This window comes from Ranitomeya imitator, chromosome 2 (assembly GCF_032444005.1).
Source record: "Ranitomeya imitator isolate aRanImi1 chromosome 2, aRanImi1.pri, whole genome shotgun sequence".
NCBI classification, from domain to species: domain Eukaryota; kingdom Metazoa; phylum Chordata; class Amphibia; order Anura; family Dendrobatidae; genus Ranitomeya; species Ranitomeya imitator.
The window spans coordinates 236,447,264-236,465,803 of record NC_091283.1 but is presented as its reverse complement, the minus strand read 5'-3'; the positions used below and the strand labels follow the sequence as shown (position 1 = coordinate 236,465,803).

The window sequence follows — 18,540 nt, the reverse complement described above, 5'->3', positions numbered from 1 at the left end:
ACAGGATTCATATATATCTATATACAATAAGGGTCCTTCTGTCTACTGGGATTCAGCATTCTTATATAGAGCAGGCGAAATCCAAGTCACTACAGGAACCGGTCCGTCTGCAACCGGGAAATATCCAACTGTGTGAGAAAGCGGAATCCCAGTGCACAGAAGGACCAGAGCTACAGCCGACTGAAATTTACCACAACCATCTCATTCCCTGAGGCCCCTGATCACGTGACCCCTGACTCCTCCCTCCTGTGACCTCATCACAGGTCCTGTGCGCACAGAGCAGCCATATATGTGGAGTGCGGCTCTGCAGGTGGAGGTATGTGGAGATTCCCCATTACTGAGCGTGGGAACATTAACCCCTTCTGCACTGACACTCTTTTGGGGTTCTTGTTGCCACTTTATAAGAATCATAACATTGTTGTTCTGTTTCCTGTAATAGATACATACGAGCCAACTATGGAGGACAGGAAGTGAGGGAGCGGATTGTTCTCCTAGTACAGGGCCCCTTTCTTGGCCCCACACAGTGTAATATTCCTACAGTACTGCCATACCCCCACACAGTATAATGTTCTCATAGTACCGCTATACCCCCACACACAGTATAAATTTCCCCCAGTACCATCATCCCACCACACACAGTATAATGTCCCCACAGTACTGCCATCCTCCCACTTTTTAATGTTCCCACAGTACTTTCCCCTACATGCACAATATGGTACCATCCACCTCACTGACTACCTCCGACCACCGACAATTACCGTAATAAATAATCACTTAGCCTCATTCTTGGTGCAGTTAATAATAAACCCAGAATCTATGAGATATTTACCATTTGGTAGTTGGATAGGCAGCATTGTATCCAAGACGATAGCCGACTCGGTTGCTATGATGCCTATGAATTGACAGGGCTCTGTGGGGTGGGGTATTGGTCACCCTCTCCTTCCCATCATCACAATTTCTTTTCTTTTCAATGTTCTTTTTATTGAAAGGTAATCACATAGACAGAAAAAAGAGAACATTTGTAATAACAGATAACAAGCATGTCATTAATTTCTTTGAACAATAAACGATGGAGAAGGAGCTCCTTTTTACAGAGTAATCAGCTCAATTAAGAATAATAATAGTACTAGAGTCAAGGTCTCCATCAGTAATTATGTAGATTTATAACAATTCTTTGAAGTCCAATATAGTAGCAAAGGAGATTAAGAGATAGAGAGGAGAAAGAGGGGGTAGAAAGGGTTGAGAATTTAGGGTAGATGAGGGTGGGGTGTGCTGGGGGGGGGGGGGTGCATCGTAGGCCCTATTACTTGGTTCAATTAATCTTCAACTGCTGCCAGCTTGGTGGACGATCTGAATGTGACCCAAGGGAGCCAGATCCCCTCAAATTTAGGTTGAGAATGGTTAACCAAGGTTACCAGTTCAGCCATGTGGTATAATTGGTCTATCTTTTCAGCACTTGTTGGTACGTCGGAATGTTCGTGGTTTTCCAGAATGTAGGGATTAACAATTTGGCTGCAGCTAATATGTTTTGAGCTAGTATGGTGAGCCATGTGTATCTAGGCCACACAGGGAAATTTAAGAGCGCTATTTCTGGGGATAATTGTATCTTCTTACCAGTCACGTCTCTTATCAATTGTTCTATCATTGTCCAGAAACCACGAATTTCTGGACAGGACCACCAGAGGTGAAGGTATCCGCCTTCTCCTGTTTCACATCTCCAGCAGTTGTCGTGTGAACTCAATCTCAAGGGCCGAAGCTGCGTTTGTGAGATATACCATCTGGAAACTATCTTCTAAGAGTTTTCCTGGGTTTTAACGCAGCTTGTAGGACCATGTGAATACTTATAAATGTGCGTTACTTGCGCCTGCGTGAAGGTGCATCCTAAATCTTTTTCCCATCCTAAAATATATGCTCTCTTGAGATTTAGCTCGTCTAATGAAAGTGTTTGGTAGATTATAGAGAGTACTTTAGTGGGTCTGGACGACCTAGAATACAGTGTTTCGAACGAGGTAGGTTTGCGTTTAGTATCCGTAAAATAGTGTATTTTTTTCAGAGTTTCTTTAAGCGTAGAGTATTGTAAGAAATTAAGATTTGTCAGGTCAGGTCTTTCGCGTAATTCTGTTAATGTAAGAAGCGTTCCTTCACTTATCATTTGATCTATTGGGTAGCATTTAGCTCGTTTTCCAATTGTATTAGTTACGATATCAGAGAGGGTTAACAATGGTGAGGAGGGGGGTGATAGGATGTTGTATGTTTTCGACCATATTTTTATGAGTGTACGTGTGAGCGGGTTAGGGTGTGGAGGAAATGGTCGCCCCCCCATAAAGGTTAATAAAAATGGTCTGAGAGGGAAGGGTGAAATTCCTCTTTCTATGTCTATTGCTATGCTGCCTTGGGATTGTCTGATTAGACCAACTGACCTAGATAGTACTGTGGCATAGTAATATTTCCTTATGTCCGGGGCTCCCATCCCCCCCCTGTTCCTAGGTAAAGTCAATGTGCGAAAGGCTATGCGCGGTTTCATACTTTTCCAGATATATTTAGAAAACAGGGAATCTACTTTAGTTAAGAAAGTGGACGGTATATGTATGGGCAGTGCCTGGAACATATATGAAAATTTGGGCAATATCAAGCTTTTTATTAAGTTTTAAGTTCTTCCTACCCGTCCAAGAGAGATATGGGTCCCTCCAGGATTGGATATTTGCAGCTGCTTGTTTAAGCAGTGGGTAATAGTTGAGTTCCAGTAGCTCTTTATCTGTTCTTCCTATTTTAATTCCTAGGTAGTTAATGTATCTTTTGGGCCATGCGAATGGGAATGTGTTTTTCGCTTTTTTAAGAATGTTTTGTGGAATATTTAGGTCTAGTGCTTCGGATTTGGACATATTAACCTTGAAATTTGACATATCTCCAAATCTATTCAAAATCCTCAAGAGGGCGGCTAAGCCCCCAAGGGGCTTGGTCATCAAGACCAGAAGGTCGTCAGCAAAAGCCACAGTTTTATGATGTGTTCCCCCAATTCTGATGCCTTCTATCTCTTGGCACTGTTGTATAGTAGTCAGCAGGGGTTCCATTGTTAGCACGAATAACAAAGGGGACAGCGGGCACCCCTGCCGTGTTCCATTTCTTATGAAAAATCTGTCGGTCACTGAGCAATTGATTTTATGCGAGCTGAAGGGTCCCTATACATCTTCATTATAGTGGAGATCAGTTGGCTCGGGAAACCAAAGCTCCCCATTGTCTCTTCTAGGTAGGTCCAGTCCACCCTGTCAAAGGCCTTCTCCGCGTCCGTTCCCAAAAGGACCAGAGGGAGTTTGTTTATCTTCGCATAGTGCATAAGATGCAGTATTTTGTGCGTGTTGTCCTTCCTCTCCCTTCCTCCCACAAAACCCGTCTGATTTAGAGAAATTATCGTCGGCAAGAATTCAGCTATCCTGTGAGCCAAAAGACTGGCAAATATCTTCAGATCTACGTTCAATAGTGAGATTGGTCTGTAGCTACTACAGAGCTCCTGATCCTTACCATCTTTGTAAATTAATGAGATTCGTGCTTCCAGTGTCTGTGTGGGGAAACAATCGCTCCCTTGTATATCATTGTACGTTTTCAGCAGGTGTGGGAGGAGAGTGGGTGAAAAGTATTTATAGTAAGTTATTGGGAGTCCATCCGGACCAGGAGCCTTACCAGGCCGGCACCCCGACAGGGTGGACTGGAGTTCCCTCATGTTAAAAGGTCTGGTCAATTGGCACCGCTGTGATTCTGTCAATTGGGGTAGGTTCAGTCGTGCCAAGAAGATTCTAATATCATGTCTTTAGGTTTTCTGAGTCTGACTCAGTTGGGCGTAAATTGTATAGATGTTTGTAGTAGTTTAAGAACTGTGCTTCTATTTGTGAGTAGTTGTGCATGCTTTGTCCGTTAGGTTTTTTAATGGCATGTACATATGTGCGGGCCTGTCGATGTCTTATCCTAGATAGCATGAGTTTAGAGGCCTTATCACCGTGCACAAACATCCTATTACGCCATGAAGCGTACCATTTTGCTGATTTTTTGTTTAGCATATCTTTCAATTCCTGTCGTTTTATCGTCAGTTTAGACATCACCTGTGCATTCGTTTGTTTCTTATGCTGTTTTTCCAGGGATTATATTTCGTTGTAAAGCTCTGTTACTTCCTGCTGTCTCTTTTTGTTTAGGTATGAGGAAACTGAGATAAGCTCCCCTCTGATGACTGATTTATGTGCTTCCCAAACCACCGGAGTCGGTAGTTCCCCTGTATCATTGTGGTCAAAATATTGTGTGATAGTTTTGGCGATGCGCGCGCGTATTTTTGGGCAAGTTAGTATTGATTCATTTAGTTGCCATGTTCTGTTTATTTTGAAGGGTTTCGCTAGTGTTATTTGTAATGTAACCACTGAGTGGTCCGAATGTATGTTAGGAAGAATATTAGCAGTGCGTGCATTGGAGAAAAGTTGTCTGGGGATAAATATATAGTCCAACCGATGATACGTTCCATGGGGATGGGAATAGTAGGAGTAGTCACGGTCTGTCGGGTGCAAGTATCTCCAAACGTCGAGCATCTGCATAGAGCTGAGTTGGATTTTAATTCTAGTGAGATCCTTAAGGGATATTGCACTTTTTCTCGTCGTGGTGTCCAACACGGGCTCCAGCGCGATATTTAAGTCGCCCCCTATGATAAGAGTTCCTTCTCTGAAGTTTTCTATTACCCTAAGCGTTCTCAGTATCCATTTCAGATGTTTTTTGTTGGGAGCGTATAGGCTACAAATAGTTGTTAGATTCCCAGCGAGGAGACCTTTAACTAACACATAACGACCGCAAGGGTCTTTCAGAGTTTTGTGGACTTGGAAGGGTATTCCTCTAGCTATTGCAATCGATACTCCTCTTGAGCCCACTTGTGCTGTGGTGGCGTGAAACCATGTATCATAGTAATTTTTTTCAAAGTTGGGTAACTTTTTGGGCTTAAAGTGAGTCTCTTGTATCATTAAGATGTCAGCTTTCTGCTTTTTAAGATGATCTAGTGTGTGTCGCCTAGGTACTGGCGAGTTAAACCCATTTACATTGAGAGAGGCGAATGTAATTACCTTATCACGGGTAGCCATTGGAGATGGTTTGGTGTCGCGATTGGTGTCGTCGCCTGGAAGCCTGCAGGAATTCTAGAAGACCCACGATGCAAGGGGAGATACGATGGGGAGAGGGGTGGGTAGGAGAAGAAAGGATATGAGTCAGGAAGGGATAGAAAAAGAAAATTAGATTAAGTTTTTTGAAAAACAGATCTAGTACCAAGCAAACAGTAAAGGTCATGGTTTAGCACAGTAACTATGCCATCTAGAGAGAGAATATAATGAGGTTATTATCACCTCAAACCAGCCCAAAAAGAAACTGCAACAAAGGAGCCACATCTGGGGATATAACTCTAACAAAAACTAACAGTTCTTTAATGTCTTCCGGGCTGGTGCAAGACAAGTGGAGTTGAGTCTTTCTATAGGATCATCGTAATGTGTTAGGGCCAGTGGAGGGTGCCTCTTCATCCCACTTCTTCCTCGGCACCTTTTGAAGATGGGGATTTAGTAGATTTCTTTTTTTGCCTCTGGGTTTTCGGGGTTCCGGCTAGTTGCCACGGAGTTGGGTTTATCAGGGGGAGTTGTTGGGAGGCCGCGTGGAAGGGTTCCAGGTCTGGGTAGGTCTCCATGGAAATGTCCAGGGCCTTGCACACCTCTTTAATCTCCGGAGATGTTCTAGCCTGGAATTTTCTGTCGCCCGCTGTAATAAAGATCCCAAACGGGAACAGCCATCGGAAGCGATGCCCCATTTTGAAAAGAGCTTCTGTGAATGGTTTTAAGAGTCTGCGTTTTTTAAGGGTGGTGGCAGACAGGTCTTGAAAAAGTCTTATTTGAGAGTCTTCATATTTAACTTCCTGGGTTTCCCGCGCTCTGCGGAGGATTAAGTCTTTTGTTCTGTAGTCTAAGAAACGGCAGATCACATCCCGTGGGGGATCCCCTTGTTTGGGTTTGTGGCGAAGAGATCTATGTACTCTGATGATCTCTATGTCATGTGGGTCGTCTTCTAGCAATAATTTGTTAAATATCTCAGTCGAAGCTTTATTTAGCGCTTCAAATGCCACAGACTCCGGTAGGCCCTTGACACGAATATTGTTCCGCCTCTTCCGATTTTCGTGGTCTTCTAGGGTGGAATGGATGGAGTGGATTTGGTTTTCATGTTCATTAAGGCAGCTGAGCAAGTTGTTGGTCTGTTGTGATAGGGTTGTTTGAGAGGTTTCAACTAATTCAATTCTGTGACCCTGCTGTGTTAGGTCTTGCTTTATCTCTGCCAACTCTCTGCTTATGGGTTCCATAGCCTGTGCTAGGATCCTTTTAATGAAGGAACGGGTCACCAGTTTCTCTTTTATAGTGCTACCTCTGTCAGAGTCACTTTCGAGATCTGAGTCCGTGTCTTCCTCCACTTGAGAGTCAAACAGTTTTGTAGCTTTGTTATGGTCTGAATATGTTTGCTTTTTAAAAAAGTTGTCTACATCGGCTTGTGTAACCGATTTAGAGACCTTAGATGATCCTTTTGGGGTCTTAGTTCCAGTTTTCCCCATGTCTTTAATGAGGCTTATTGAGTTGTAAAATAAATATTATTCTCCTCCTGATGGCAGTGCAACAGGTTCAGCACAGCATTTTGGTTCCCCCACTAACTTGCATGGAAGGTATGCTCGTTGTTTCAATTGCAGATAGTAGCTTAATGTCTACCCCAATGTCTGTATAGAGATGGAGGCTAAACAGAGTCTGATGCTGGGGAAATGGGGGGTAGGGGGGTGGAGATGGGGTCTGATGTGCGGTCTGCACGAGAGAGCTGGCCCCCAGATTAGTCCACCTCAGTGAGTTATGCGATGTGCATAAAGGTGGTGGGATCCGGTGTTTTTTGTGGGGTCCGCTGGGTCAGTGACAGTTACCGCTTACAAGCGGCTGTGCCTAGTGCGCTCTGCGCTGTTGCAGGTGGCTGGGACCTAAGATGGCGCCCACACCAGGTCAAGAGGGAACCCCCACTCTGCGCTGCAGTGCCGGTCTGGAGCTCCTGATGATAACATAGTAACATAGTAACATAGTTAGTAAGGCCGAAAAAAGACATTTGTCCATCCAGTTCAGCCTATATTCCATCATAATAAATCCCCAGATCTACGTCCTTCTACAGAACCTAATTGTATGATACAATATTGTTCTGCTCCAGGAAGACATCCAGGCCTCTCTTGAACCCCTCGACTGAGTTCGCCATCACCACCTCCTCAGGCAAGCAATTCCAGATTCTCACTGCCCTAACAGTAAAGAATCCTCTTCTATGTTGGTGGAAAAACCTTCTCTCCTCCAGACGCAAAGAATGCCCCCTTGTGCCCGTCACCTTCCTTGGTATAAACAGATCCTCAGCGAGATATTTGTATTGTCCCCTTATATACTTATACATGGTTATTAGATCGCCCCTCAGTCGTCTTTTTTCTAGACTAAATAATCCTAATTTCGCTAATCTATCTGGGTATTTTAGTTCTCCCATCCCCTTTATTAATTTTGTTGCCCTCCTTTGTACTCTCTCTAGTTCCATTATATCCTTCCTGAGCACCGGTGCCCAAAACTGGACACAGTACTCCATGTGCGGTCTAACTAGGGATTTGTACAGAGGCAGTATAATGCTCTCATCATGTGTATCCAGACCTCTTTTAATGCACCCCATGATCCTGTTTGCCTTGGCAGCTGCTGCCTGGCACTGGCTGCTCCAGGTAAGTTTATCATTAACTAGGATCCCCAAGTCCTTCTCCCTGTCAGATTTACCCAGTGGTTTCCCATTCAGTGTGTAATGGTGACATTGATTCCTTCTTCCCATGTGTATAACCTTACATTTATCATTGTTAAACCTCATCTGCCACCTTTCAGCCCAAGTTTCCAACTTATCCAGATCCATCTGTAGCAGAATACTATCTTCTCTTGTATTAACTGCTTTACATAGTTTTGTATCATCTGCAAATATCGATATTTTACTGTGTAAACCTTCTACCAGATCATTAATGAATATGTTGAAGAGAACAGGTCCCAATACTGACCCCTGCGGTACCCCACTGGTCACAGCGACCCAGTTAGAGACTATGCCATTTATAACCACCCTCTGCTTTCTATCACTAAGCCAGTTACTAACCCATTTACACACAATTTCCCCCAGACCAAGCATTCTCATTTTGTGTACCAACCTCTTGTGCGGCACGGTATCAAACGCTTTGGAAAAATCGAGATATACCACGTCCAATGACTCACCGTGGTCCAGCCTATAGCTTACCTCTTCATAAAAACTGATTAGATTGGTTTGACAGGAGCGATTTCTCATAAACCCATGCTGATATGGAGTTAAACAGTTATTCTCATTGAGATAATCCAGAATAACATCCCTCAGAAACCCTTCAAATATTTTACCAACAATAGAGGTTAGACTTACTGGCCTATAATTTCCAGGTTCACTTTTAGAGCCCTTTTTGAATATTGGCACCACATTTGCTATGCGCCAATCCTGCGGAACAGACCCTGTCGCTATAGAGTCCCTAAAAATAAGAAATAATGGTTTATCTATTACATTACTTAGTTCTCTTAGTACTCGTGGGTGTATGCCATCCGGACCCGGAGATTTATCTATTTTAATCTTATTTAGCCGGTTTCGCACCTCTTCTTGGGTTAGATTGGTGACCCTTAATATAGGGTTTTCATTGTTTCTTGGGATTTCACCTAGCATTTCATTTTCCACCGTGAATACCGTGGAGAAGAAGGTGTTTAATATGTTAGCTTTTTCCTCGTCATCTACAACCATTCTTTCCTCACTATTTTTTAAGGGGCCTACATTTTCAGTTTTTATTCTTTTACTATTGATATAGTTGAAGAACAGTTTGGGATTAGTTTTACTCTCCTTAGCAATGTGCTTCTCTGTTTCCTTTTTGGCAGCTTTAATTAGTTTTTTAGATAAAGTATTTTTCTCCCTATAGTTTTTTAGAGCTTCAATGGTGCCATCCTGCTTTAGTAGTGCAAATGCTTTCTTTTTACTGTTAATTGCCTGTCTTACTTCTTTGTTTAGCCACATTGGGTTTTTCCTATTTCTAGTCCTTTTATTCCCACAAGGTATAAACCGCTTACACTGCCTATTTAGGATGTTCTTAAACATTTCCCATTTATTATCTGTATTATTAGTTCTGAGGATATTGTCCCAGTCTACCAGATTAAGGGCATCTCTAAGCTGGTCAAACTTTGCCTTCCTAAAGTTCAGTGTTTTTGTGACTCCCTGACAAGTCCCCCTAGTGAAAGACAGGTGAAACTGTACAATATTGTGGTCGCTATTTCCTAGATGCCCGACCACCTGCAGATTTGTTATTCTGTCAGGTCTATTAGATAGTATTAGGTCTAAAAGTGCTGCTCCTCTGGTTGGATTCTGCACCAATTGTGAAAGATAATTTTTCTTGGTTATTAGCAGAAACCTGTTGCCTTTATGGGTTTCACAGGTTTCTGTTTCCCAGTTAATATCCGGGTAGTTAAAGTCCCCCATAACCAGGACCTCATTATGGGTTGCAGCTTCATCTATCTGCTTTAGAAGTAGACTTTCCATGGTTTCTGTTATATTTGGGGGTTTGTAACAGACCCCAATGAGAATTTTGTTACCATTTTTCCCTCCATGAATTTCGACCCATATGGACTCGACATCCTCATTTCCTTCGCTAATATCCTCCCTTAAAGTGGACTTTAGACAAGACTTTACATAGAGACAAACCCCTCCTCCTCTCCGATTTTTACGATCCTTTCTAAACAGACTGTAACCCTGTAAGTTAACTGCCCAGTCATAGCTTTCATCTAACCATGTCTCGGTTATTCCCACTATGTCAAAGTTACCTGTAGATATTTCTGCTTCTAGTTCTTCCATCTTGTTTGTCAGGCTTCTGGCGTTTGCAAGCATGCAGTTTAGAGGATTTTGTTTTGTTCCAATCTCCTCGCTGTGGATTGTTTTAGAAATGTTCTTACCTCCCTTCTGAGTATGTTTTCCTGGATCTTCTTTGTTCAAGTCTAATGTTTTTCTTCCCATCCCCTCTTCTTCTAGTTTAACGCCCTCCTGATGAGTGTAGCGAGTCTTCTGGCGAATGTGTGTTTCCCAGGTTTGTTGAGGTGTAGTCCGTCTCTGGCGAGAAGTCCATCGTACAAGTAATTCACACCGTGGTCCAGGAATCCGAATCCTTGTTGTCTGCACCATCGTCTTAGCCAGTTGATGTGCGGTAGGATCGCCCGCTCGGCGTTCGACTCACCGCCGCAGACAAGGATCCCGGCTCAGCTTCTCAGCGGCTCCGCTTCTTCCGCCCAGAGTCTTCCGTGCAGAGCTTTGATCAGGCGCGCGCCGACCAGGTAGGCGAGCTCCCTGGGGTCTCTGCTCAGCCGCACGGGGTGGCCCAGGATCCCAGCAGGTAGTCACGCTGCGTTCTTGGAGGTAAGTCGGGGCAGGCGTGTCAGACCACAGGAGGGTTCGGGTCGCCGCTGTTACCTTTGCAGGCTGATCTTTTCACTTGGCTCTCCCGCCAGGAGCGGCCTCTCAGTTGTTGAAAATGGCGCCCATTCTCACCCCTCGCACCACTCTGGGTCTCCGGTCCAGCTCAAGCCTCTGGCTCCTCTCAGGTCACACTTGCGTTGTCGTTTTTATGCAGGCAGCTCTGGGGGACACTTCAGTGGTCTTTGCCTCCAATATAAGACCTCCAGATCTTTGGATATTTAGCTTTTTGCAGGAGCTCTCTTCTGGCACGTCTTTCCTCTCGTGCAGTTAGGCCACGCCCCCCCATCATCACAATTTCAGTTATATCCACTAAAAGGCAAGTGGGAAGAGAGATGCTAAGTGCCTGAATTGGTTATTCTTAGATATGTGCCTTTTCCAGGTGACCGAGAGGTGATATATTTAGCCTGGGGTTGCAGTATCCATGGCCCCTTCCTAGGCTATTAATATCAACCCGCAACTGTCTGCATAGTCTTTGCTGGTTATTAAATATAGGGGGACCCTACATCACTTTTTGGGTGGGTCCCCCATTTTAATAGCCACTAAAGGTTAAGTATACAGTTGTGAGCTGATATTACTAGCCTGGGAAGCTCCATGGGTATTACCCCCTTCCTAGGCTATAAACAAACTTCTGTGTGTGAATCAGACCTGAGATCTAATGTGATAGAAGATTACAGTGCGGGAAAGATGGGAAACCTTCATATAGAGGCCGGTGGTGATGGAGTCAGTGACCGACTCTGGACAAATATGTTTCTAGAGCCATAGTAGAAGATGAAGATGTCGTCCTCATCATGAAGTAGTTATTTCTCATGTCGCGTGTAATGAATATCTCCTGCAGTATTGCTAATGCTGATTCCAGGGTCGGTAAATGAGACGAGAATTAGCGTTATGGAAGATGAGTCTATGAGGAACGTATTCAGCTGCCGACTCCGAGGAGGAAACTGCTTGTTGTCTGTAGCCTAAATATATAGGATTTATTAGTAGATGTAAAGAAGGAAACTAAATACTGTAAAATAATAAATCTCCTCATATGTTTCCCTTATTATCTCCAGTAATTGTATTATTACAGGATTCTTCTGATGTTACATCGGCTCATCTTCTCATTCAGGTCTCTAAAATATCGGATCCTCTCAGTGAAGATCTTCCACAAAAGAGAATTTTCCTGGTTTACCCATCAAAGATGGATAGGAACAGAGACAAGATGGTGGAGAGGATATTACACCTCACCCTAGAGATCCTCTTCCGGCTTACTGGAGAGGTGAGAGATTCTGATGATGTCACATTACATCATTCTTATCTATGGGAATAACAGAAGGACAGAACTGGAGAGGTGAGGACTCTGGAAATGTCTGTAGTGAGATTTATTACTATGTCTCTCCATAACCAGGATTGCACAGTGGTGAAGAAGACCTCTAGTGATCGCTGTCAGGACCCTGTGTCTGAGGGATGGGGAAGACCCCTGAGCCCAATCACGGGGCCTCCACCTCACCCCCTGATCCATGAGGACATCAATGACCAGAAGATCCTAGAACTCATCTACAAGATGATTGAGCTGCTGACTGGAGAGGTAACACAGGCAAACAGGATCATGGGGTGCATTAAAAGAGGTCTGGATACACATGATGAGAGCATTATACTGCCTCTGTACAAATCCCTAGTTAGACCGCACATGGAGTACTGTGTCCAGTTTTGGGCACAGGTGCTCAGGAAGGATATAATGGAACTAGAGAGAGTACAAATGAGGGCAACAAAATTAATAAAGGGGATGGGAGAACTACAATACCCAGATAGATTAGCGAAATTAGGATTATTTAGTCTAGAAAAAAAGACGACTGAGGGGCGATCTAATAACCATGTATAAGTATATAAGGGGACAATACAAATATCTCGCTGAGGATCTGTTTATACCAAGGAAGGTGACGGGCACAAGGGGGCATTCTTTGCGTCTGGAGGAGAGAAGGTTTTTCCACCAACATAGAAGAGGATTCTTTACTGTTAGGGCAGTGAGAATCTGGAATTGCTTGCCTGAGGAGGTGGTGATGGCGAACTCAGTCGAGGGGTTCAAGAGAGGCCTGGATGTCTTCCTGGAGCAGAACAATATTGTATCATACAATTATTAGGTTCTGTAGCAGGACGTAGATCTGGGGATTTATTATGATGGAATATAGGCTGAACTGGATGGACAAATGTCTTTTTTCGGCCTTACTAACTATGTTACTATGTATGTTACTGCTGGGAATGCTGGGACATTATACAGTAACGCTATGAAGGGATCGGGGGATGACGGTATCATTGTATGTGTCAGGTTCCTATAAGGTGTCAGGATGTCGCTGTCTATTTCTCCATGGGGGAGTGGGAGTATTTAGAAGGACACAGAGATCTCTACAAGAACGTCATAATGGAGGTTCCCCAGCCCCTCACATCTCCAGGTAATAGACAGGAATAAATACACACGGCCTATAATTATCTGTATGTAAAGAATGAATTCACTCCCTGTATGTGTTTCCTCCAGATCTATCCAGTAAGAGAACAGCAGCAGAGACATGTCCCCGTCCTCTTCTTCCACAGGACTGTAACCAAGAAGATCCCAATGCTCCTCAGGATCATCAGGTAGATGGAGAGAAGGTGTCAGGAGATCTCCCCTATGATGTGTAGATGCCGGTGAAGGTCTTGTGCTCAGTCTTGTTTTATCCACCAGTATTATATGTTTTATACTTGTGTAATGAGAGCGGTGGAGATGGCAGGATTAGAGCTGATCATAGATGTGACTTCTCCATCTGTCGGTGACTTTTACAATATTTGTTTCAGGCTGAAGATCTGACCCATATTAATACTACAGAGACATATGTGAGGGGTGATGAGCGGTGTAAAGAGGAGATTCCCACATATGGCTACCCAGGTGAGTAGTACCCAGTAACCACTAAATGCAGAGAGGTCACAGATTCTTCTGAGTCACCGGCTGTGGCTGCTTTATCGGTGGTGTAGTCCGGCCGTATTACCATGATCACCATTTTGCCTCTAGACCACAGCATTCTCCTTCTATACACTGCCCTGAGAGACTTCCTGATCATCATTGCGCATAACAGGAAGCCTCTCAGGTCTGGAGACCCGGATGTCATCATGACGACATCGGGTCTCCATGACAGCGATCGGGACCACGCATCATGCCACGGGGTCTAGGATGCAAAAGCAAAGGGGCTGTTATCCCCTGTAGTGTAAGTCAGTGACCTCTCATAAGCCAATAGAGATGCATATGTAATCAGAGCACCACAAAGCCCCACCCCGAAGCACGAGAATCTCATTAGCTGAAAACTACAAATACAGATTACACAACAACCACAAGACGGATTTCATCACCAGGTATCAGTGTAATCAGTATAACGGCACCGACCTGACAGTGTCTGTAGTCACTGAGCACAATCCTGCTGGCATGATCCCTTTAAGACATCTCCACTCTGCACTACTATACACAGTTCTCTTTAAATGTGTAATATTTCTTCTTGAAACTCATCTGACAGAAAATATTGGAGCTTCCGATAGTTTAGATTGTGAAGTCACCGAGCCCCGTGCTCTAATTACCCCAGAGAGGTTTCACCACTAGCTGCTCATTTATTACTGATGGAGACTGTTCAGTTTGAGCATTTCAGTAGACGTTATTGTCTATAGTCAGTTTTTGATTACAGTAGTGTCCAGAATCCTCTGATTTATCCTCTTCCAGTTTTGTGTTCTTAATCCGGCCCCATTTTTACAATCTGACGTGTGTCACTTTATGTGGTGATAACTTTGGAATTATTCACAAAGGATAATAGAAAACAAATGGATCTTACAAATTATTTTCCACCTTCTCACAATACCCTACATACGATTGTACACTACTCTCTGGGCACATGGCAGTGTTCAGAAGGGAAGGAGCGCCATTTAGCTGTTTGAATGCAGATCTAGCTGGAATAGTTTGCAGACACAATGTATTGGGAGCACTGTTCATGGTCAACTGGCAGCTCAAAAGATCTCCACCATGAACATGCTTGGCACTATCTTCTCTGCTTTCCATATCCCAAGGATTGCCTTGCTCATCACCCTTTAACACCATTACATGGATCTGGACTTACACTGGGACCACTAGGCTTGGACCATGGTGTTACCTGCTATTCTGTGGTATTAGATGGCAAGAAGAATAGTCAGGCAGCTGAGTCAGGAACCGGAAGGACAGAATACAGAATCAGAAGACACAAGAGTAGTCAGTAAACGGGCCATGGTCACAACAGGGAACAAATACACAAGCCACAAGCTGAGCACAGAGGACTGAACCAGAAGAGAACAACGCTGTTTCTGGCAGATTCCGGCCATGTGCTTTGAGCTTTAGTAGGGTGTGGTACTTTCCAATTGGCTGAAGTAGGGAGCAGATTACTCCAGCTGGACAGCAGGAACAGATCCCAGATGAGATTGGACACGCCATATGCAGAAGACCTAATATGACTAAATGACAGAAAACCAGAATAGTCGAAATCCTCATAAAGTGATTCCATTTTATAAATTAATGAACTGAGGGTTATAATCTATACATATGTGGTCAAAATTGATTGTTGGTACACCTCGTTTAATGACAGGAAAAACCACAATGGTCACAGAAATAACATGAATCTGACAAAAGTAATAAGAAATAAGAGATCTATGAAAATGAACAAATGAAAGTCAGACATTGCTTTTCAACCATTCTTCCACTTAATTAAAAAAAATAAAAAAATAAAACTCATGAAATAGGCCTGGACAGAAATAATGGTGCCCCTGAAAATAATGTGACAAAGGGACACGTTAAATCGCAGTGTGTCCACTAACTAGCATCACAGGTGTCTACAGTCTTGGAATCAGTGCGTGGCCTGTATATAGGGCTACAGATACTCACTGTGCTGTGTGGTGACATGGTGTGTATCAAACTCAACATGGACCAGAGGAAGTGAAGGAAAGAGTTCTCTCAGGAGATTAGAAAGAAAATTATAGACAAACATGTTAAAGGTAAGAGTTATAAGACCATCTCCCAGCAGCTTGATGTTCCTGTGACTACAGTTGCACATATTATTCAGAAACGTAAGATCTATGGAACTGTAACCAACCTCCCTGGATGCTGCCGCAGGAGGAAAACTGATGACAAATCAAAGAGATGGATAATACGAATGGTAACAAAAGAGATCAGAAAAGCTTCTAAACAGATTAAAGGTGAACTTCAAGCTCAAGGAACATCAGTGCCAGATCGCACCATCCGTCATTGTATGAGCCAAAGTGAACTTCATGGGAGATGACCAAGGAGGTCAACATTGTTGAAAAAAAATCATAAAAATGCCAGACTGGAATTTGCCAAACTACATGTTGACAAGCCACAAAGCTTCTGGGAGAATGTCCTATGGACAGATGAGACAAAAATGAAACTTTTTGGCAATGCACATCAGCTCTATGTTCACAGATGGAAAAATTAAGCATATCAAGAAAAGAACACTGTCCCTACTGTGAAATATGGAGGAGGCTCTGTTATGTTCTGGGTCTGCTTTGCTGCATCTGTCACAGGGTGTCTAGAATCTGTGCAGGGTACAATGAAATTTCAAGACTATCAAGGGATTCTAGAGAAATGTGCTGCCCAGTGTCAGAAACCTTGATCTCAGTCACAGGTCATGGATCTTGCAACAGGATAATGACCCAAAACACCCAGCTGAATACACCCAAGAATGGCTAAGAGGAAAACATTGGACTATTCTGAAGTGGCTTTCTATGAGCCCTGACATAAATCCTGTTGAGCATCTTTGGAAAGAGCTGAGACATGGCATCTGGAAAAGGCAACCTTCAGACACGGGACAACTGGAGCAGTTTACTCTTGAGGAGTGGCCAAAATACCTGTCGAGAGGTGCAGAAGCCTCATTGACAGTTACAGGAGTCGTTTGATTGCAGTGATTGCCTCAAAAGGTTGTGCAGCAAAATATTAACCCTTTCGTGCCAGAGCCTGTTTTTGCCTTTGTCAAATAAATAAGGCAGCACACTGCAGCGCTGAAACATGCATACATGAAACACGAAAATTGAACTGCATTACTGCACTAGAAATATGAAAAATGAGAGCGTGTAGCGCATAAAAGTGGCCAATTTTATGTGTATCTGGTAGCTACTTTAGGGCATCTCTTTTATACCAGGTCCTACACTATTTTTGAAATGTTTTTGCCTTTGTGACTGGGCCAATTTTTTCAATTCTGACCAGTAGGGTTGAGCGAAACGGGTCGTTCATTTTCAAAAGTCGCCGACTTTTGGCAAAGTCGGGTTTCATGAAACCCGATCCGACCCCTGTGCAGGGTCGGCCATGCGGTACGCGACTTTCGCGCCAAAGTCGCGTTTCAATGACGCGAAAAGCGCCATTTCTCAGCCAATGAAGGTAAACGCAGAGTGTGGGCAGCGTGATGACATAGGTCCTGGTCCCCACCATCTTAGAGAAGGGCATTGCAGTGATTGGCTTGCTGTTTGCGGCGTCATAGGGGCTATAAAGGGGCGTTCCCGCCGACCGCCATGTTACTGATGCTGATCTGAGCTTAGGGAGAGGTTGCTGCCGCTTCGTCAGAAGCAGGGATAGCGTTAGGCAGGGTCCATTAACCACCAAACCGCTTGTGCTGTAGCGATTTCCACTGCCCAACACCACCTTCGGTGTGCAGGGACAGTGGAAGCTACATTTTTTTTTTTTCCCCTCAGCGCTGTAGCTCATTGGGCTGCCCTAGAAGGCTCCCTGATAGCTGCATTGCTGTGTGTACGCCGCTGTGCAAACCAACTGCTTTTTTCAAAGCACAAATCCTCTTGTTCCTTCCTTTCTGCACAGCTATCTTTTTTGTTTGTCCACACTTTTTATTTAATTTGTGCATCAGTCCACTCCTTATTGCTGCCTGCCATACCTGGCTGAGATTACTGCAGGGAGATAGTAATTGTTGGACACTCCCTGTTTTTTTTTTGTTTTTTTTTGTGGGAGATTAAGATTGACATTTCTGCTAGAGTGCCATCCCTGTGTGTGCCATCTCTCACTCAGTGGGCCATAGAAAGCCTATTTATTTTTTTGCTTGATTTGGGTTATAAAATCTACCTGAAAAAATCACTACATCAATCAGTGGGAGAAAAATATTGGCCTCAGGGCTTGTGTGCCACTCTTGACTCCTGTGTGTGCCATCTCTCAGTCAGTGGGCCATAGAAAGCCTATTTATTTTTTTGCTTGATTTGGGTTCTAAAATCTACCTGAAAAAATCACTACATCAATCAGTGGGAGAAAAATATTGGCCTCAGGGCTTGTGTGCCACTCCTGACTCCTGTGTGCATCATCACTCACTCAGTGGGCCATAGAAAGCCTATTTTTTTTTTTTTGCTTTATTTGGGTTCTAAATTCTACCTGAAAAAATCAATAAGTCAATCAGTGGGAGATTAATATTGGCCTTTGGGCTTGTGTGCCAGTCCTAAGCGTGCCATCTCTCTCTCTCTCAGATAGTGGGCCATAGAAAGCCTATTTATTATTTTTTTTATTGGGTTTATAAATTTTCCCTGGAACAAAAAAAAAAAAGTGGGAGATTAATATTGGCCTCTGGGCTTGTGTGCCAGTCCTGAGCGTGCCATCTCTCACAAATAGTGGGCCATAGAAAGCCTATTTATTTTTTTGGTTGATTTGGGTTCTAAATTCTACCTGAAAAAATCAATAAATCAATCAGTGGGAGATAAATATTGGCCTCTGGGCTTGTGTGCCACTCCTGACTCCTGTGTGCGTCATCTCTCACTCAGTGGGCCATAGAAAGCCTATTTTTTGTTTTATTTGGTTTATAAATTCTCCCTGAAAAAATCATTTTTATTTTATTTGGTTTCTAAATTCTTCCTGAAAAAATCATTTTTTTTTTATTATTTTTTTTTTCTAAAGTCTCCCTGGAAAAAAAAAAAAAAAATCAAATCAGTGGGAGATTAATATTGCCCTTTCTGCTT

The 18,540-nt window shown here is 43.5% G+C and overlaps 1 protein-coding gene across 1 annotated transcript in view; it reads left to right on the top strand.

Annotated features, from left to right (window-relative positions):
- Positions 1–282: 282 nt before the first annotated feature.
- The window catches only part of LOC138662817 (gastrula zinc finger protein XlCGF57.1-like), a 44,159-nt gene continuing 25,901 nt past the window's right edge, over positions 283–18,540 (top strand). Inside the window, exons 1-6 of the mRNA XM_069748777.1 lie at positions 283–316; positions 11,669–11,818; positions 11,948–12,127; positions 12,866–12,989; positions 13,073–13,170; positions 13,369–13,459. Coding sequence (XP_069604878.1) covers positions 290–316; positions 11,669–11,818; positions 11,948–12,127; positions 12,866–12,989; positions 13,073–13,170; positions 13,369–13,459 — 670 coding nt within the window. The 5' untranslated portion in view covers positions 283–289. The remainder of the gene's footprint in view (positions 317–11,668; positions 11,819–11,947; positions 12,128–12,865; positions 12,990–13,072; positions 13,171–13,368; positions 13,460–18,540) is intronic.